We start from the raw sequence: 22,306 nt of genomic DNA on the forward strand, positions 1-22,306 counted from the left end.
ATATATCGCTCTGAAAGCGCGCCTACGACCCGATCGAACGATCGCGCGAAAAATCAGCACAGTGTTTCGGTAGTTGACGGTCGAAGGATCGATCGAAAATTCGTTTTTCCAAGACCCGTGCACTCTATCCTGCCCTACCTCGACCGTGCACTGCCACGGGAGAGAGACGAGCTTCTAGAGGGGGTCGAAGAGCGGCAAATTCTTGCAGTCTAGTCCAAGACCGCGATGCCGATGCTACCGAGCCGAACTTAACGGTTCCCCAGTATCGAACGCGTCGTTGTTCGCGAGTTACGCGCGTTCCTATCCATCTATACGCTCGAACAAGAATTATTCGATCAGTAGGTGATTTACGTCGCGAACTATACACGCATAACACACGCGCGCTAGTACAGGCAACTGGAAGTATATCACTAGGAATTTTAAAGGTTCGTTTATCTCGTTTCAAGAACGAGGAACAACAGGTGCCGCCAAGGAAGCGCTTCGATGGCTTCTATCTTCTAACACGTACAAAACAGATTTTTGTTTCTACGGTGTTGCGTCCGTTTGCGTGATTTCTTTAACAACCGGCTACGAATTTCGGCTTCGCCGGAACACGTCATGGGCCAAAACTGGCTATAAACCAATGCTGACAAATATGAGTAAGTAAATCCTATCTGAATTCTTTTTTTTTCGTATTGATTTCTTTTTTTTCTTTTTTTTTTGAATTATGGGTACCACGTGTAAATATGTACATATATCGGATAATTATAAAATAGCAATTTTATTTTCTTAGATTTTTCATTATTTCATATATAAAACATGTACATGAACATGTGCATATTGCTGTATAAAAGAATGTTATTATTTATTTTTCATCAGTTTTCCTTTCAATTTATCCTTTCCATTTCTCAAATTTTTCGTTATCGTTACGACTGTATTCTCTTTAATTTTTGGTAATAATACGAGTGTCTCTGACGTGAAAGAAATTTTAATCGATTCGGTGTGGTTTCTTTTCCTGTTTCTTTTCATAGGAACTCTGTTAGGTGCGTCTTGGATATTTATAAATTATTCCCTAGTTTTCGTTGTGTTTGGTTTTTAAATTCGTGTACTTGCGATGTTGCTAAATCTTTAATTAATTTTAAGCTCTTTGTCACGCTGTATGAAAAAACTCTACTTAGTTATCAACATATTATTATCTATTTTCGAGCGTCGACCGTATAAAAAAGTGAATCGAATGTGAATTTTTTCACAGGTATTTTGCCCTTGAAATGTAAAATTTTGATCTGCTTTCCCTTTCGAGGGATTTCGGATAACGTATACCTTTGTATTTCTATTTGAAAGTAGTTTTTATAATTATTAATAAATATCTCTAGTGATATCAATATCGCAATGACTTTTTCCACAGAATTTAATTCTTGCGCTCAATTATAATCTTATACGGTACAGAGGTATGTTGGTTCCGATGATTTCAAAATACTTAACGGTACATACCATCTTCATCCAAAATCGTTTTCTCGTCTTTCTTACGAACAGTTTGACTAACAGCTGAATCAATACGTTTGATTAAACTTTTTACTCGTGTAATAACTATTATCCGATCTTTCAAATCCATTATATAAATTAAAAAGAAAAATAGAAGCAAAGAGATAAATAGGAGAAATATTAATTAAATTCATGCCTTGTCAAGCTCGTTCAAATTCTATGCACGCAACATATGCAAATTCTATTTTATACGGCAGAAATAATTCATTATTTTAAATTATCGTTGATTATCGTTGATTATCGTCGATTATCGTAGAAATTGAAAAAGGAAATTTAATACGAGCTTGAGGACATACTCGTAAGCGTCGTTTAAATTTCGTATCGCACGTAACAATAATTCAAAATATCGTAAATTATTTATAATCGTTATATGAAAAGAAATTAAAGTTGAAATTAAATCTCGTTTGAATATATTTTATTCTTTACATAACGGGAATTCGATCTTGCATATTTGTTATATAAACGAGATAAAAAGGAATAAAAAATGGAGCGGAAAAAGTTTTAAACGTTGAATTAAAGAACCAGACACGCAAATCGCACACAATCGAATTAAAGCCCGTTTCCTATAAACGTGGGTATACCGTTCCCACTATGAGCAAGCGATCGTCATCGTCGTCGTCGTCGTCGTCTTTGCCATTGTGTTTGTTATTTAGATATAAGAAAAGATAAGATGAAAATTGGCCGGGCACGTGTCTATCCAAGAAAAGTTTCCTTCGTGAGATCTCTCGATGGCGTTGCATAGACAGCAGAGTTCTTTGCTAGTTTGTCCCTACAGCTTCAACGAGTATAGTTATAGCAACAAGTTTCAAAGGGTGAATGCACCTACGCACACACCTCGTGGGTATCGTCTTCGGCGTGTACTGGCCGACCTTGAACCATGTACTACACGAGGCCAATATATACAGTGTGTTTCTCGCGTGTTACACCGACGACGTACACGCTTTGATCTCTATACGAAATTTCCACTCGACTCGAAGAAAAATAATTTTCAAACGTTCAAAAAAATATTCCTCGATTAGGTGGAATAGGCTGGATCTTACGTTCTCACGTTTTCACCTTCTCACGTCGGTTTCGTTGATTTTGAAACATGTCGTCAAGGTTTACGCGTTCTAATCTTTTCTTACGTCGTATACGCGTAGCCGCGGCTCAGCCTTACCTTTCAACTTACTATATACGTTGTTTAGCAATTTGCTCGACAAATTTTTGTTTTATCATAAACGAATGTTCAATTTTTCAGTAGCAGCACGCGTACATCGTTACATTTTTGTCTAATTACGGATGAGAGAAAGATGCGACGTTCTATATATCTAATTATCAGCCAATTATAAGCTCGTCGTCTCGCCTCGTCTCTTTACGACTTTTAGATTGCTCTTTTAAAAATTTGTTATTATTTCTGACGGCTTGACGTCGTTTCGTCGCCAACTTTTCAACCAGTGATATATCGCTGAATAAATTCGTCCGTAAATGAATCGAACGCGTACTCTTTTGATTTTGATTTTGGTTAAAATCCAACGTACAAATCTCATCGATTCAGCAAGGCGTGAAATTCGTTTCGATAGACGTAACAGCGGTATTGCAAAATCGAACGAAATCAAGCCAGGATCTTATAAATCTTATAAATTTAAAGACATAAACTGATAACTCGCGATAGTTGAGGTACTTGTTTCGCGTTACAAGGCGTTATTGGACGCGTAACGGCACGGTGTGTCGTCCGGATAATAAGAATCTCGTTATACATCGATCTAACGATATATCGTCTTCTTCGTTCGTACAAAAGAATGGTTATTATCGATGAATTAGGTTCAAGTTGGGCTATATAAAAATTTGACCGCTTACAGCAGAATGCAACGCGATCCCACGGTCATTTCGAAGATACAGTTTTCCTGCGAATAGATATCTTACGAATACGCATATTTGCCAAATATCTCGAATAACGCTCGTTTATTAATGAAATATTTATTCTTTGAAATAACGTTCAAACAAGACCAGAAACGTAGTAAAAGTAGACTAAAATTGTTTTCATTACATATTAGCTATAAAAATATGTTTTGTCGCGTAACGTCAGCATACGATAGTTACGACGTACAGAGTAATTTATCAAGTTTATCAAGTAACGTTTAGGTACGTTATATTAAAAATAAGCGACTGTCCATATTATCCTCTTTTGAGCTGACGTACGTACTTAGCGCACGTAACAACGTAGCCAGGATGGACTTAAAAGATAGACATCTTGGATCTCATCGATTTCAGAATAGCTGCTTCGCCTGTGAAAACTTTGTTACCGAGCTCTTTACAACAGAGCCGCCTTCTACGATTCAAGCGGTATCATTGGCGAAAATTCGAATCGAATATGCAAACATTCTCGACTAGCTTCCATTTTTTTAATTACATTCGCGATATCGTCGACAATAATTTAATTACGTTATTATTTTACCTTTATTCTTTTTTTTTTGTTTTTTGTTTAGCAGAATTATTAATTACTTTCGATGTTGTATAAAAACAGAGCTCTCTGTGTAGAGATTCGAATCAATGCTAAAATTACATAGGAAATAGCACCCGTAAAAGGTTTAAATTACAAACAAAGTTCCATTTACATTGTCGAAAAATAAATCTACCTCGCGATAGAAACGAAACAATCTGCCTTCGGAAAAAAATTAAATATCGATCGATTGCGTTGATAGTTATGCGTTGATAATTGAAAGAGCGTATTAAATAAAATTAAAGAAAATAAAATTAAATTAAAGCAAGCACGAAGAAATAGAAAAAGTTACTGCCTCGATCTGCGAACAATTGTCTTAGAAAGGAAGAAACCTTGAAAAATGTTACGTCCTGTTCCACATAGTTTTACCTTAAAAATGATTATGGAGACTATGATAATTCCGTCCTATCTGGCAACTATTACGAAGAAATTTCTACGATTTCCTCGTGCAAAGTCCAACAAGCGTGGCGGTACTGGCTTGCTTGCCCAGTTGCTTGCTCGCCATGACCATCCAACCGTATTCTTCTCTTGCTTCGATTCTTCTGTTTCGTTACTTGCACTTCCTACGTCTCCTTATACACCAATAATTGCATCCTAATACGCGAATAGAAAGCATTTAATGCTTAAACCTCGAACGGGATTCAACGCGAAAGAAGCGTCGATCGTCTTACGATACTTTGGATTTCGAGACAGAAAGTAGAATAGCTCTTAGAATGGTTGTGTGCGAATTATAATTATCGAGAAAAAAAAAAAAAAAAAAAGAAAAAAAAGAAAAAAGTGCTATTGACGTTTTCAAAACTAATAAAATTGCTATTAGTAATTTTATTACCATCGATAGTAATGAAAAATTATCGACGCGAATGGTCGCTATTGGTTTAGATCTTGAAAAAGAGTGTCTTTTAAATACGATGTAAATGCCATATTCCGTTCACGTTCGTCTAGCCGGAATAAAAGCACGTTATGTTTCGAACGTTATGTTATTTGATTAAGCGTAACGCGGTAATACGTAATTAAAAGAGAAGAAATTTTCTTAATAAGACAAGCTTGATAAGATCGATTTTAATCGTAACTAACGTTTGCTTTCGTCATCCATTCTCCGCTCGTGCCAAAATTACTCAAAAGCAACGCTTTCGAGTCGATATCCGTAATAGTTTGGAAAAAAAAACGGATCGCTTCATCCTGCGTATTTTCAGATTGCGTCCAATTTTTGTCAATACGATCGCGGCTAATCGTCACTTGCAACGAACGTGCTAACGAAATTTGCAAATGTTTTATATATCGCGCGTACGATGTACGTTTTTTCGCCGGTCGCTCTTCAGTCCCTCTGCGTTCTGTCCGGAAACATCCATGCGAAATGCCTCGGAAGGAAATACACGATCGACGAGCATAGTGCACGCGGATTCTATACGTGTATCGTATATACTCGGTCGAAAGCAATTCCATTCGCGGTTACTTGTAACTGCATCGTGTTGCGTTCGGAGAAAGGCCGCCGGTCTACGCTCTACTCCGCACGATCGTTCCGTGGTCGAGTTTTTCGCATACTTGGGAAAATCAACCGCAGAAGTGAATGTTAATAAACGAGGGATTTCTCTTTTACGCCGTGAAACCCTGAAACGGGTGAATAAACTAGAATAGCCGACCGTTTCGTGGCTATCGATCGCGATTCATCGAGATGGTTTTTCGATTCTCGCGTCCTACGACCAGAGACGTTCGAGTCTATCGAAATACGCTGCTGATCGAAACCGCGCGACGATACGCGTTACGAAATTTCTCGTCAACGTTTTTCTCGATCCAAGATCGATCGAGGCCGATACGAGAGATTACGTTGCAATTGTATTTGCAGAAAGAAAATTCCTTGCTACGGAGATACGTAATGATAATCGATATGTTTAAAAATTGGGAAAACAAATCGAAGCTCCTTCGATGTTAGAAACTAATTTCGAAAAAGTTAAACGAAAAGTAAAAATGGATTAGCAACGATCGAAAGGAGGACGGCGGTGTCCGATAAAATTGTCAACAAATTGTCGGACTAAAAGTTAGTACGTGTTAACCCAGATCCCAGGAAGGTCGAGGGAAACCGAGTTTGGCGCGAACGTCGCGGCTCTCATTTCCGCAACCGCTTCTTAACTTCCGTCATTGGACTGCTGGCGTAATTGCGAATGGATTTCGTGCCCATCGATTATCAACGACCAATCGGGTCGATAAAAATTCGCCCATTTGCCGTTCTTTAACGCTGCGCTATTTCGTTACTTAGATTATACGAAACTGATAAACGAACTCGAATCCGTCCGCTCGTATTTTTCTCCGTAATTCTATTTGTCTAAAAAATATCTTCGATTCGGAGAAAATACGCGTTTCTTTGAGATTGGTCGATGGTTAAATTGGAAAGGAAAATAATTTAGCGTGCTTTCGGATCTTAATCGTTTTTAATATATTTCCACGCTTATATCAGGTTAATCGATCGATATGAAGTATAATAAACTTTGATTTGTTCCGGTCTAGTAAATACTTGTCAGAAAACGTTAAAAACTTTTCCAGTCTTTGGATTCAGTACGTCTCGTAGCGATTGCGCTCGAGAAACCCGTCTCCGATAATCTCCAGAATTCGTATTCTTATTTATTTTCTTTCGAAAATTTCTTAACGCGATCGCCTCTTGGCGGTCTCCTTTTAAAGCAAGACCCGGTAAGCGTTAGAATTTTCACGAAAGTTTGGCAATCGCTGGAATACTCTGTTCGTCGCTATATAGTCGCGGCTACCGTCTCGTTCGAACACGCATAATACGCTGCGATACGTAGCGGTTGATATTAACGCGATGCATCGAGCAACTCTCTTAAGTAAAATTATCGTTTTTCAAACTAAGATTTAAGAAATCGTCGCGGTACCACGTGTATTTAAAAATAAAAAAAATCGCTACGGTCGATACTTTTTTTTTTTTTTTTTTTTTTTTCTTTAGGCATTACGCTCCTCTCTTATCGATTTAGAATATCTATCCAAACGCTACGCACATATACGATCTACGTTTTCCAAATATTTTGTTTAAATATAACCATCGATTTGCATAAATATTACCAAGTAAAATAAATATTGTTTAACCGCGTTCTTAAAACTTTGGAAAAACTTTGCTAATAAAAGAGAAATGTAATTTTGCATATCGGAACGAGAGTTCGAATCTAATTTATCGTACGATAGCGCGTAATTAAATATCAATGATCCGTGATAATTATCGGCGATGATAAGCATCGTTCGATTTCCTGTTCAAAGGAAGAAAGTACAAAGAAAGGTGAAAGTACTACTATTGTAGTTTTGCCAGAATTAAATACATTAATTGATACTTTCACGTAATATTAATTACGGTTTTACAATTCCACTGAAATTCTTAAGTTTCACGAGGTATTGGCACGTTGAATTCTTTTTACACGAGAAGGAAAAGAAAAAAGAGAAGCGGTTCTTTTTAGAGCTACCGCGTTTATCTTATATAATACGCGTCGTACGAACGTATCACGAAGATCACGAATGTATCGCGTTAACGTTCTCGTATCTCGTATTCGAGGGTTGTAGGTGGACTTTTAGGACGGATTGCGTACGTATACGTTCGATACGTAATGCCTTTGATTCTAGGATACTCGGTGGCGGAGAAACGCGGCAACGGAGATGCGACAGCGGGTGAACGACTCGGGAGAAAGATTCACAGTTACAAAAGCGATTGCTCTACTGGCTGCGACGGTTTTTTGAATCCGGTAATTAGCACGATGACGATCCTACGTTTCCTAGTTATTGTGCCTCCGTTTTTTCCCTTTGCGCGTTTCACGTTCGGTTGTCCATTGTACGTCGTATTCTCACGACGCGCGATGAAACAAACCGACATTGCGTTCCTCCAACGTAACTCACGACAGATTCCTTCTTCTTTTCCATAGCACAGAAAATTTTGTAATTTATCTCTGACCCGATCTTTAATATCTTTCTTAGGTTTATCGATAGTAATTTTATCGGTATAGTTGTTTGGTAATTGATCTACTAGTAGATCGATAAACGATTGCGAAAGTAATTTTACCGTCGTTCCGGCAGATTGGTAATTGCCGAATCACCGATGTTCGCGATTTTGATAGAGCGAGGAACGAAGAAGAAGCGAAACGAAAGGTAAACGAATACTTACATCGGATCGTAGACACGTCGTCGTCTTTTATCTTATATTTTCGAGTAACGCGCGTGTTTCGCATATTTATTAATCGCTTTGGTTCGATCATAGATCACACCGAATCGGGTATTTCCTATTTTCAGCGGTCGATTAAACCTAAGACGTAGCAATTTGTATTTCGCATTAAAATAATTGGTCGATCGAGTTTATCGCGTCGTTATCTGCAACGCGAACGATACGGTGTTTCTAAGGTGTCGCGTTTGAGCGTTTCCAAAAGTCTTGTAAACCTAATTTCGCGAAATTCTCTTAACGTATACGTTATTTTGGTTTTTACATTTTACATATATATATATATATATATCGTTACTTTGTTTTCCGTATTGATTCGTATATCGTGGCGGCAAAGCGTTCACCTGCCTATGGAAACGACGATGGATACACGCGTATATACGGCACATCGAGCATCAAAGGGTTAATCTCGTCGCGTTACGCCGTGACAGCGTAACCAATGTCACCGTCGCGTCGCAGAGTAACACCGAGTTAACCGCTTTCGATTCCACTACGATTATATTATATCACGACATTTGCACTCGTTGAGAAACTCGACGCGTGTCTGGCGTTTGATTTCTCGAACGAACGACGACGACGATGATCGGTCGATGGAGACAAGCGGAACCAATGGCACACCAATCACGGCAATAGCACGTTGCGTTACCGGTAATATCCTGTCCGGTTGGTCGGAGGGAAACGCGTCTTTTCTCGTCGTTCGATGCCGTTTCGACTATGCAATTTCCAATTACGAAACGAACGTTGTATCGCGCCGATCGAATTCCATTTGCGCGCCAATTCGCCTTTAGGCTCACACCCGTGTTACGTTTTGAAATTTTGTTAAAATACATTTTTCCATCCATCCGATAGTATCTGTACAAGACCGTATGTCGCGAAACGTAACGCGATTTATTTACTTTCACCTTCGTTAAGAAAAACGGTAAAAAGACACGAAAAATTACACGTTCGATAAAACGTACGTGAAATCGTAAAAATAGTAGGCCGCTCGACGTTCGCATCGTTCTCCGAGATTAAATACTTTGATTCTCTTAATTGCTTCTGCAAATACATCGACGATACTCGCACCGATTTGCCGGTACAAACGAATACGAATAGAAATTTTGCGAGAAAACGTGTTTTTAGTTCGTCGGACGAGCGCGTAATTTTCAAATCGCACGATACGAAGATTTAAGGAAGAGCAACATTCCGAGAGACGATAGCATCGGGCATCGAGCTGGCATCGATGCCGAACAATACCGAGGTCTCCGTCACACCCAAGAAAACTCTTCCTTCGCCGTAACGCGTTTGCTCGCGAGATGGAGCGGTTAACAGTACTTGCATGGTTTGCTTTCGCATACTGTTCCAACTGGTAGCACGAACCGTTACAAGAATATGGAAAGTCCGGCGATTCGCCAAGAAAAGTACACACGGTTCGCCATGTAAAATCCGATAATATTCTTCTTCTCCGTTACGTTCGTACCTATTTTTTATGCTTTTAAAGGAAATTTCCTCGAATCAAGATTTTATTTAGTATTTATATTTGGTATTTTTGCAGATCGTACGATTCAATTACGATAATTGTATCGGCATCGTTGAATTTAGCATCGACGTTGGTTAGTCGTCGATTACTTTGATATTTCATTTCGTACGGACTGCAGCCGGTATTTAGAACAACCTTAAAACTATCGATGTAACGGAAGTTACAGCGGAAGTTACAACGGATGTACGATGACGCTACGAGTTACAAGATATTCAACGCAAGCGTGAATTTCGCAAAAGTCACAAAAATATTAATCAAACTGGCTATTCCGCTCTATATTGAAGCGAAATATCAAACTGTTTCGTATAACTGGTACACGTGGATAAACGTTTTCTACGGTATACGTTCGAATACTTTGGCGGAGTCACCGTATCCAACTTCCGCTTCGTATCGCAACGGGAAACTGATCGAGCAGCGTAAAACACGTTTTTGCTGAGAAAAATCTGGTAAAAGTCGTGGCTCGCTACGTTTTCATATATCAAGCATAAATGGCTTTACAACTTGGAAACTAAAGACGAGCGACGCTACGATAATACGTATACGTACGTGTGCGAAATGTAGGAAAATCCAAGAGACGGTGTGCTGAAAAAGGCGGATTCTCTGCGCTTTCTACGCCGCACTGCGCCCCAAAGAGTCAAGCGTGGTAACCCTTGGCTCTAAACGATTGCTAGCTGGAATCCGTAGCAACGAGATTAAACGAACGTTTATCGTGCGTCTATTTCGGTGTTTGAAAATACGTAGAACAATACCGTGAGAAAAGGCTATTTACGCGTGACAAAGATCGACACTGGGTCAACCTGCGGTTAATAGCAACGTCGTATCGACGTTCCAAAGCACGCTCTATCTTGCATAAATCTTCGTTAATAACGCGGCGGTGGATATTTCGCTCGTAGGAGCAAGACGGAACACCGAAAGAGAACGAAAGTGAAAGGCGCGAATTCCGTAGGCAACTACGCGCCAACTAACCACGTGTCTCCTATATCTTTCCATATATTAGCGGATGAATGAAACAACGAGGCATTTTGCATGCAGCGTAAACGCGTAACCGTAAATCGCGCGGAATTTCTGGAAAAACCTGAAACTCCGTGGTTCTCCGATCTCGTCAAGGTTAGAAAACGTACCTAAACGTACCTGGAAGAATTCCGCGCTACACCTTACGTCTAAAACCTTTTGCACGAATTTACAAATTTCGCGAATCCCATATTATCGTCGTCTGCCGACGAGCAACAACGATATTTGTTCGTAACAAAATACAAAAATTATTATTCGTTCCGCGTGCTTGGAAACGGTCGGGACACGCGTCGAACTTGGACAGAGGAATTTATTTTTCAAATCTTTTATGGCTTTCGGAAAATAGTCGTGGCAGCGATATACATAAAAAAAAAAAAAAAAAAAAAGAAAACGCAGAATTTTATCGTCGGACAACAATTTCTTCGTTGTCGGATGGTTCGAGACGAAAGGTCAGCGGGTCAAGTACGTCGCTGGAATGCCAGCGCGCGTCCTACCGAATGATCTCGGACGTACGTATTCGCAAATACCACGCGATAAAGAATAACTTTCACCCGATCGCTGCTTTCCATGTTTAGAAGAAACAAAATCGTCCAACCGTCCGAATTTGCCTGACGTTTCCCTGTCCTATCCTGTTGCGTGCACGAATATCGAATACTCGCGTTTGTCTTTATTAGCCAGCCCAACTTACCATTCATCGATACTTTTCTTCTTCGTTTATCATTAAAAATGACTTTTTCGCTCGACATTTTCTCTCGCTATATACGTACGTACGTATAGGAGAAAAAGCTGTTCAGCATGTCGACCTTGATAACGTATTTCAAGGTGTATTCTATCGTACAACACCATCTATCGCGTAGTAACAAGCAAATCGAATCGAATCGAATCGAATTTAAGAAAATGTACGTGTGCGCGTGTATGTGGAAATTCTAAATCGCGCGTGGTACTGGAAAACGTCGGTGTTTTTCCGAAAGATATAAATTCTATTCCAGGATAATAGCAGCAAGGTTTCTGTCAAGGCAGCAACTATCGTAATAACTATTCCGAGTTAGGTTCTGTCACAGTCTGATAACTAGACGCATTATGTGCGTCGGGCAGCGCGATATTAATATCGAAATATTATGCTTGGCGAGTAAAATTTTATACCTCGTCGAATGGATTTTCTTCGAACGATGGAAAGTCTGAATTTTCAAAAGCAGTACGGTATTATTATTATGCCGGTTGAATCGAGTAACCGGTCGAATCCACGGCAACGTTTCTTTCGCTCAACCCTTAATCGTATCTTGGACTTTGTGGAGTCTCGATCGGTATCGTTGGGTCGTTGCCGTCGATCGTTGTAACGGTTTTCACGATCGTTTACGAGTAATCGGCGATAGTCGGTAATAGCGAAAGACGGATCGAGCATTTCTTTGAATTATGCGAACTAATCGAAATCTAATTCCATCTGTCGTAGTCGTTTACGGTCCGGAGACAGCAGGGACGCGTCGCGGTTAAGCAGGCTTGGCCATATTTCGTTCGAAAGAAAATAACATTTTTATTTAAAAAATAAGATGGAAAAAGTAACTTTATTTCGCGCGATCATTCAAACGAATCGTATTCGAATAATTTCTCGCTCGTGCGATCTTGTTAAAAACGAGTTGTGCCGTTCGAACACGGTAACGAACGATCTGACGTAAGAGGTTATTTTATTCGAACGAACCCGCTCTTCTACTCGAGCATCGATAAACCCAGATTCGACGAATTTTTCTGACGTAACCACGCTTGCTCTCGAAATTGTTCTCGCTTCGAACGTTTCTGCGTGCGAGAGAAACACGCGTATCGCGGTAAATTTACCACCCTTCGTTTGCCAAACGAAGAGAATCTCCCCTCGATGTATCGATGTCGATATTTTTCAAACACATTGCTCGAATAACGTGCTCGTAGTTAAGTTAAGTTAATATTTTCGCGTTAGTTCCACGCGTTTATCGAGAATAATTGCATGGACGGATGTGCGCTCGAGTCCAATTACCGTCGCAACACCGACGTACACGGATTTAGCGAATCATCTTAACGAATCGTTCGTGACAACGGCTGTTATTAATTACCAAGGGAAATTGGCCAAGCGATAGACGATCACGATAATGGTATAATATGGTACGCGCTCCTGTGCTCCCATTAACAAGTATTCCGAGATTCAACGGCGTGACGAGTACGTTAATTAATTAGGTATTCCGATCTGTTCTTATTCCGTTTCCCTGAACCCGTAATAAGACTCGAACCGTTGACTCCGCTCTAGAAATTCGACCATCTCGCCTACCGAACAACTTCCGGCATCTTTTAACTCTATATTACGTCGCTTATTAGTCTTGTTAAACTTTATGCTACCTACCAGACTATGCGAGTTTTCAGGACGACGACGATTCTACCGCGCCTCCAACGTCCACGAGGTTACCCTACGTATTTACGTATTTTTCAAGCAAAATTTTAAGATTTTGTCTTTCGCGATTTGAAAATCCATTTAAATTTTTTAACTGGAAATAATCTTGTTTCTCGAGGATTTTACGCTATCTTTCGGTTCGTATTTAAGCAACGTATACGTTAAACGAAACTCGTCTAATTAAAGATTCACGTCCTAGTTTTTACACGGAAAGAAAGACTCCTACGTACGTGTACGCGTACGCGTTGTTAAAATTGAACTTGATCGATGAAAGAGAAAATCCGAAGCAACACCAGGCTCGGGTAATTTAAATCGCCTTTCGTGATTTACAGGTGTTTGTAAAGTCGAACCGCGCATATTGTAGTAGTAACGTTATGTTCCATTTTACGAATTATCCTGAAAACGCATAAATTAAACGAAAGAAAGTATAGGTAAAATTTAGTTCTCAGCGGTAGATACGGAATTATCGAGGCGTAGAGAAATGCGACAACCCAGTCGAGCAACTGATTACGACTCTCTTTTTGCCACGCGATTAACGTCTCTATCCTATTATGTTCGTTCAGAAACGATTCGGATTCGTCTTACGATTTACACGATTCCGATTAATTTCCATTTCTAAATTACAGAAAATTTAATTTCCATAAAGAAATCGATCTTCTATTTATCCTTTTAACGCAATTTCGGCGCCAATCTGATACTTTCAAGCACGAAGCAAACGGTATTTTCGAAGAAGTCGGTAAAAGGCGAGATCGTAGCGAAAATTTGAAAAAATTCGAAAAGATCGGCTAAAAAGGAGAATTAAACGCTTTCTTAATTATGCCATCTTCGCCATCTTCGCCATCTTGCTAGAGTTTCTAACGATACAACGATATATCGTAATGCATGCCGGATAGATATAATTTAAAAGTAAATAGCCACTTTTATCACAAAGTCGCAAGAAAATTCTTTCGTCGCCACGATTGTTAGGATTTTTCGAAAGTAGTTAGTTCGATTCGACGAACGACTTACTCGTCAATTTTATCGGCTCGTAGACCGAAGGAGATAAAGTTCAGGTTTAAACCAAAGGTTCTGTGGTGCAACGATTCCCTTTCTACCAGCCACTCTGCACTTTCCAATATCTCTGGAAAGAACGTCCGAATAATTCTACTAATCGCAACCTTGATCTTATAGAACGTTCCGAGCAACTATGGCTATCTCCTTACTGTTACATGTATACGTATAGTAGGTATTACTATCGCGGCAGAAGTTGCGAAAGAAACGCGTACCAAGTTTTCTCCTAACTTTTTCCGCGTTTGTGGAAAAAGTTCAAATCGGTTACCAGCGAAACGCTCGAAAGTTTCAGCGACTTTGGTTACGATATTAACGCGATAAACGACGAAAATGTTTCTGGTTAGCGACAAACACGATCCCACCGAGTCCAAACGCTTTCGCGAATCGTGCTAAGCGTTCGCCAACTTTTATATACGTTTCGAGAATCGTCGAAAAAAAAAAAAAAGAAAAAAAAGAAAACGTTGTCAACGTTACCGCGAGGATACTCGTCGTACGGTCTGTCTAAACGTAGGAAAATTCGAACGAAAAGAGCGGTAGGCCGACGATCTCGGTAGGAATTCGTACACCGTTGGTCGACTGCCATCGATAGAAGCCATATCGGCGCGAGGACGCGCGTTTACTCCGGCCATTGACTCGTAACGGGTTCGGTCTATGGACCCTGGTTTGTCGCGGTTCGTTTAGGCTGCGCAACTTTGGTCCGCTCGTACGTTATGCTTCTCGATAACCGTTGTATCCCAGTCCTACATTCGACGCATATATTGGCCGTTCCTCGTTTCCGCGTCTACAGACCCATATTCGGTCGAGCGACGACATACGATCGACGAAAAATCCAACGAGACTAACTCGTTCCGCGTGAAAGAATAAAGCGAGAAAACACGGGACAACTAAACGTTTTCGAATTTCAAAGTTTGCTTAAAGTACGCCAACTTGGCCGATCATCGGATCGGATACGAATAAGCCATCTCGATAGCCAACTATCCTATACGCGAAAATACGCGAAAATACGCGAAAATACGTGGAATAAAAGTTTATTTCGCGATTGGATCGGTATACGCGTGCTTGATCAATTTTCAACGTATCTTCGCACGCCGAATAATAACGCGCCTCGTCGATTACTCGCCGCTGCCCAATCCCGAATCAGTCCGATTCCGCTTTTAAACTTACGAGTATACGCGTAAACTTTGTTCTACTTTTCCAAAGTTCTACGTTCCAAAGTTGGCGAGCTCGCGCACTGCCACGCGACTCGACGTAATCGCGGGAATACGAGGAATTGCGCGGCGCGAGTTTCGAAATTGCGCACGCACCTTGCTCGCTCGCTGGTAGCCACGGGATCGTGTATTTAGTTCACCGCGTATTTATAAATCCCTATCAAAGTCCGACTTTCCAACGATAAAATTTCGTATAATTTGCTCGCAATATCATTTTCAGACGTAACGTGATCATCCAACGACAAGCGTAATACTTTCTTACTTGCCGTAAATTCCATTTCTCTCTCGTAGCGCTTAGTCGCGTTATTATCAGGGACAAAAGGTGACAGTCGTTTGTAAAATTTTTACGAAAAACTAAAAAAAAAAAAAAAAAACAGTCGATTAATTTAATTTTTGTTTAAATACGAGACAACGATGGTCAAAGATTTGAACAAATGCCAGCAGAAATGCCAACGTCTAACCGTTATAAACGACCAAAGAAACGTTTCTCGATCGCGGATTTAGTTACTGCAGGGAAATCCACGTATTCGATCTCGGTGATGTTTCTTTATTTCCCAAAGTGCTCGAAGATCGTTCGAACCTCGCGCGTACTCGAGCCTGTCGAGCTACACGTACGACTTTCTCGAACGAATTTACCCCCTCGAAAGGAAAAACGAGTAATCGTTTTAGGCAACCGTTAGAATACGCGAATATATTCGACCGACTGGTAGTTACTATCGAATGTCGACTAGTCGGATCAGATTTGACCAATCGTGGTTCGATCTTATTCGAATTTGGAGATTCCGAAGACAGAGATAATTAAGATTAGTTAGGGGTTACGCGTATACGTGTATTCCACTAAAAAAAAAAAAAAAAAAGTTCAAATTTGTTCCGTACGCCTCTGTTTCAGAAAGGAAATTTCTTTGGAAAAATCAAGTCTGACGAGATCGCAATATTTTCAGATATACATCGACCGGTGTTGCTGCTACTCGCAAGCATAATCGCAATCGTGGCAGCAACCTCCAGCTGTCCATGGGCGCAACACGTAGTCGATCTCGAGAGTTCCTGCATTTGCGACTACAACCTGGCCAGAGAACTTTCGGTACAATGTGACATCGTCGATTACGAGCAACTGCTATCCGCTATGCGGCGCCACGTTTCTAAAACCACCATAGACCTGTTCTACATCAACAACAGCACCATAGGAATCTTGAGGAACGATTCGTTCTCATCCGTGAAAATCAACAATATGCAATTGTCCGGCTGCCAAATTAAAAGTATCGAGGCGCACGCGTTCAGGGGTCAGGAAAGCTCTTTGAAAAGCATAAATCTAAAAGACAACGAATTGACGGAGATTCCGAGTGAGACGTTGAAAACTCTAAAGAATCTCACGGTACTGGATCTTTCGATGAATAAAATTACGAGGGTGAACGACGACACCTTTACAGGATTAAAGTTAGTTACGTTGAAACTTTCCGACAACGAAGTTACTTTGGCGCCTGGGTCGTTTCGAGGATTGGAGAGGTCGTTGAAAAATTTGAATTTGAAGGGAACCAGGCAGAAGAAGGTTCCCGAAGCGCTCAGAGGTTTAAGGACGCTGGCGTTTCTCGACTTGTCGCAGAACAGTATCAGAGAGTTGCCTGGCTCCGCTGGTACCAAAGCTTTCGAGGGATTGGATTCGTTGACCGGTCTGAATCTCGAGAGGAACTTGATACAAAATATCGGATCCGATACGTTTCACGGTATCAAGAATACTTTGAGCTCGTTGAGCTTGTTGAACAATCTTATTCCCGACTTTCCCACGGCTGCCATCAACAGCGTTCGAGACCTAAGGGTGAGTTTGCGCGACGTTTCGCGGGCTGTATGACAGTGCCGGCGAGGATCGATCGAGACGAGATTTGCGAAAAATTTCGATTCGCCGATAGTTTCCAATTTTTATAACGTTAATGCGTTCCTATCACGTAGACGGCAATGACTTGTTTAACTCGATCGTTTACGATTCAAACGCAACGAAAAGCGCGATAAGAAAGCGTAAAGCGAAACTCGAACGTTTATAGTTTACCGTTAATGATAATCTCGATAGAATAAATACTACGAGTACAACATTTTCTTCGTCTATACGCTTCATTCTCCATAAATATAAAAGATATAAAACAATTTACTTACAAATATAACGATGATAATAAATCGAATTTCTTAAAATTTTCCAATCTCTGTGCTGATCCAGGTGCTGGATATAGGATTCAATCTAATAACGGAGTTGCCGATAAACGCGTTTCAAAAGAATCCGTCGATAACTTTGCTAGCGATCGACGGAAATCCTTTGTCAACCGTTCCGGAGGAAGCTCTAGCTCGATTAAACGGAACGCTTCGAGGTCTGAGTTTAGGAGGCCGATTTCTGGTCTGTGACTGCAGATTACGATGGATCGTCGACTGGATAAAAACCAGAGACTTGCAAGTCACTAGTCGGGAACGCAAGCCACAATTCTGCGGAAGTCCGCAAAACTTGCAAGATAAAAGTTTTTACAACATCGACACAGCAGGTGATGATATACGATTAATCGACGGTTAACGATCGTTAACGGTAGAACGTTAGCGGGTAGCGGATAAGAGGAAAAGTACGCGTCTCGACTTCTACGCGGTGGCTGCTGCGTAACGTCGTGTATCCGCCGTTAACCCTTTGCACTCTGAATTTTATTTCAATTTCGTTACCAACGGTTCCCGACGCTTTCGAGCGTTTTATTTGAAATTTACTTTGACTAAAAAAAAATAAGACGATTTAAATAAATAAAGGAAGAAGGAAATTCACTTAAATACCAGTTTCACTCACACTATTGTTGTTGTATTTTGTAATTTTCAAGCGTACGATATATCTCGAAACAATTTCCGATCGATCGATGCAATCTTGGTCTTCTTTAGCACGTTTCACAAAAAAAAAAAAAAAAAAAAAAAAAAGAAAAAAACGAAGGAGCTCCTAAGATAAAAACTGCTGTCGAGTTATAGCCGACATAGAAGCGCAAAGGGTTGAAGGAACTGATACTGTAATTCGAAATAAAGACATTTGTCTAAAGTTTCCGACGCAACGAAGAAACTATACTCTTTGCCTTTGCTTCGACGAATGGAACGCGTGACGGCAGGTGATTCTACACCCTCGGATCGGTACACGTCCACGTGCAACGACAGACGCTATTTTCCATGCGTCTGGATCCGATATACGTGTACCGTGTACAAGCGCTAATGGGACTTTAACGATCTTTCCCAAGAGACGGAACGATCGACTCGCGATTTGCGTAACTACGCGTATTTCGCGCTCTTCTTCCTTCCGATCGGCACTGTACGATGTAACAAAAAAGAAAAAAAGAAAAATTTCGCCTTGAAAATCATGCTCGAGGTCGACTTTGTGGTTCGTCTTTTTAACGGATCTCCACCGATCCGAACGCGTAGAATCGCCTTCCAAAGCCATGACGCATAACGTGAAAAAAACGAGACGTACAAAATCATGCAATTTGTATAAAAAAATACGCTTCAAAAATATGCTAACCATAACGGTATTCCGACTTATCTTATTTTTCTTATTACTTTACCTACCGATATATAACGATATATATTATAGATTAGAATTTTTGTCCACAATGACAGCTCGTAGTTAATATCGTAATTCCGTGAAAACGACGATATAAATATTTTATAACGTACTATAATGTACCGCGTATGTATCGTTTGGAATATGAAATATCATCGTAAAAATATTTCTTGCAAAGAGCGAAAAAGATTAAAGAAATATATATCTTAAATGCTACGTGTTTCGACATCGTTCGACATATATACGCTGTGATATCTAGGTGATCGGTTTTAGTTTTAGCCGAGACCGTCCTCCGTATACTCTGTGCAATTATTAGAACTCAACTATAACGTAAAATTATGAAAATGACCAAAAGCGTTGTTATTTTTCACAGAAATGACCTGCGAAAGAACTCCAGAGATAATCGGAATCGGAACGGTAGAAAGCGTGGACACGAGAGAACCTACGGGATCCGCTGTAGTAGCCAACGGTTACAATCCAACCACTCGACCATCGATCGATCTACCTACCACTGCTGCGACAACTACAACCGTATCGACAACGACGCTTGTATCTTCCACGACGGAATTCCAAAAAACCGAGACACCGTTTTCCACTACACCAAGAACCGTCACCAACAGGCCGACGATCGCGCGAACAGGAAACGTGGTGATAACGAGGACCACGCCATCCCCGCCAAAACAAATTCAGGATCAATCGCAGCAACATCAACCAAGACCACCGCTGGTACTTGGTTCGCCACTTTATAAATCAAAATTCACCGACAAGGATATTATCGTCAAGGACGTACTCAGACAGGATAACGCAGTGATCATATACTGGGACACGGAAGCGACGAATATTTTAGGTTTCAAAGTAATTTATAGATTGTTTGGCGACAGTAGTTTCAAGCAGGCACCGCCTTTGGAGGCCAGCGAACGAGAATTCAAAATCAAGAACGTTCCTTCACAGGTAAAATTATTTTCGCTAGCTTTCAGATTTATTCCTGTAATTTAACTTTTCAATAATTTCGATAAAGTAAAATCTCGATAAAACTTACTTCTCCGAAAGTGTTACGAACGCCGCATAGTCGACTAAACGTCTTGTCCTACTCCTAAACGTATCGAGTACGATTCATATACATATACGTACGAGAGTGCGAAAGTTTATTAGTAGGAACGTTAATCGACTATGAATTCGACGTTAACTCGTCGAATGTTTGCAAGCTGCTAAATTATTGAAAAATCATAAATAAACGTTTTAATAATTTACGTATTTTGAAAAGCCCATTCCCTCGTTACGCGTTTGTAATAATAATAAAAAATTATAGCTCGCCGTTCTTAAAGTTATCTATACACGTTCCATTTCGCAGGAATGCATCGTAGTGTGCGTAGTATCGTTGGAAGAAACAAACATCACTCCTGCAAACGTGCCCTACAATCAATGCAAGGAGGTAAGAACGGAAAACTCGCCTACGTCCAACATGGATAAAATTACTATCGCTGCGAGTGCAGCCATATGCGCCACTATAGTGGTAGCGGTGATAATATTTATTGTTGCGAATCGGCGAAGGGCGAGAAAACTTCATACTCTTCACAGTATTGATCAGACAAAAATGGGAGGACCCATTACCGGTTTACCTGTGAATTGTTGTTCCAACGTTGGTCCGACACCCAGCCCTGGTGGGCCGTTGTCATCAATGGCGACACTCAGTGCTTATAACGCTCAAAAAGAATGGGATCAAGTATCGGCATACAGCAACAGAAGCATACCAAGGCCAAGAATATTCCCCGTTGATCGACAAGGTATAAGAAGACGGAAAACGAGAAAGAAAAAAGTTTCAAGACTATAAATATGTTCAATTTGTTATAAAAATTTATATATATATATATATTTTAGAATAGTCTGTTTCTAGGTTCGATAACTAGAGCTTCTTGCATCGACGATGTCAGATCACAGACAGGACATTACAGCGGAAAAGTATCGACTCGTTCGGTAGTCGATGGACAATCTCAGCACAGCTTCTCTAACACATCGACGAGATACTTTGGAAACAACACTTTGACTTCCAATCTCGCTAACACAAGATCAGGTTAGATTTTCCCGATCAATTTGTCCGACACGTAAAACAAATGGACGCGTCTGGCCGCTTCTTAATATAACATTTCGTTTTGTACAGAGTTGAGACAATCTCGACAATCTTTGACCGCAGCTTCTGACAGAATATCGCGAACGAATTTTTCACCCAGTCACATGCCACCGCATTCTTCGTCTAGAAGGCAAAGGCCAAGATCGTGTAATCGAACATTGGAGCAAAACCCACCGAGACCGGGTAGCAGATACAGCATAGCCGATTCGACGCACACGCTTAATAATTACGAAGAGAACAATTGGACCGATCATGATATGGACATATACATGGCGCGTAATCCAACTACGAGGACCGGTCTTATGCCTCTTTGATTCCATACGTCGTATGTGCGCGGTTTTGCTCGAACGTGTTCAGTGACATTTTTTTCTTCAGACCGTTCGAACTGCTCTCGCTCACTCACGTAGTTGTAACATATAACGTGACGTTTCAAAAGGTTCAGAGATTTATAGGTAGCATAGCGTTGACGTAGTATCAATGTTAAAGTAAAGATGCGAAACGTATGTTATTACAAAAATTACTGTGTAATAGATGTATTAACATAGCAACACGGAGGATACGTTACTAAACGTGTAGCTTTAAGAAAGTTGACGTTAAGAAATTGCTTAAAGGTGCACGGTTAAAAATATATATACGTGCTATGTGTGCTCGAACAGAACGTTCGATTTCAAACGATTTTAGCACACGATCTCTCGACGACAAAAAAGAAAAAAAAATAAAGAAAAAAAAAGAAGACATAGCACTAAGTGATAAATAAGTCAAGTTTATCGCGTACGTGGTGGATGTGTTTTTATCCAAAGACTGTATTATAAATCAACGTCTGTCAAATTTTGTATTATGTTTAATGTCTTGTGCTTGTTGACGCATGTTTATAAGAAATGTACTGATATTAAAGTATTTCTTAACATATGATATGTTCCGGTAACGAGAGATTTCGCTATTAATAAATATAGAGCAATTTTGTATATTTCTACGTACCGATAATTTTATATCTCAGTATTAGAATAAAATCGAAACTGAATACACATTACGATACGGTTATGTGTATCACTCTGATATATTTTGTAAAATCAATACGTACTAATAAATTCTAAATATTAATAGATCAACGGAAACGCCGATATAATATCTCGTTTCTCGATTTTATCACATTGCATAAAACTGCCAGTTCACAATTTTCTTTTACGATAAGGATCCACGCGTTTCATTTT

General features: G+C 40.1%; 3 protein-coding genes across 4 annotated transcripts in view; 1 reads left to right on the plus strand and 2 right to left on the minus strand.

The window, feature by feature from the left end:
• Med4 (mediator complex subunit 4) overlaps positions 1 to 10,254 on the minus strand; it is a 105,651-nt gene extending 95,397 nt beyond the window's left edge. Inside the window, exon 1 of the mRNA XM_072008613.1 lies at positions 10,233 to 10,254. The gene's annotated coding sequence lies outside the window, so the exon portion shown is untranslated. The remainder of the gene's footprint in view (positions 1 to 10,232) is intronic.
• The window catches only part of Rab3gap1 (RAB3 GTPase activating protein subunit 1), a 33,033-nt gene that overhangs the window by 7,628 nt on the left and 3,099 nt on the right, over positions 1 to 22,306 (minus strand). The gene's annotated exons all lie outside the window — the stretch shown is intronic.
• On the plus strand, positions 60 to 22,123 carry Haf (leucine-rich repeat and fibronectin type-III domain-containing protein hattifattener). Its single transcript, XM_072008587.1, has 7 exons — positions 60 to 638; positions 16,347 to 17,218; positions 17,612 to 17,927; positions 19,341 to 19,918; positions 20,319 to 20,751; positions 20,862 to 21,038; positions 21,126 to 22,123. Exons 1-7 carry the CDS (start codon positions 623 to 625, stop codon positions 21,407 to 21,409), a joined length of 2,676 nt encoding a protein of 891 aa, XP_071864688.1. The 5' UTR covers positions 60 to 622; the 3' UTR covers positions 21,410 to 22,123.

Source organism: Bombus fervidus, chromosome 8 (assembly GCF_041682495.2).
Source record: "Bombus fervidus isolate BK054 chromosome 8, iyBomFerv1, whole genome shotgun sequence".
In the NCBI taxonomy this organism is placed as follows: Eukaryota; Metazoa; Arthropoda; class Insecta; order Hymenoptera; family Apidae; genus Bombus; species Bombus fervidus.

Bases quoted from the DNA above. Each gene is read 5' to 3' on its own strand.
- Haf (XM_072008587.1), top strand. The intron at 17,219-17,611 runs GTGAGTTTGCGC...GTGCTGATCCAG, and splicing joins ACAGCGTTCGAGACCTAAGG to GTGCTGGATATAGGATTCAA. The intron at 17,928-19,340 runs GTGATGATATAC...TATTTTTCACAG, and splicing joins TTACAACATCGACACAGCAG to AAATGACCTGCGAAAGAACT.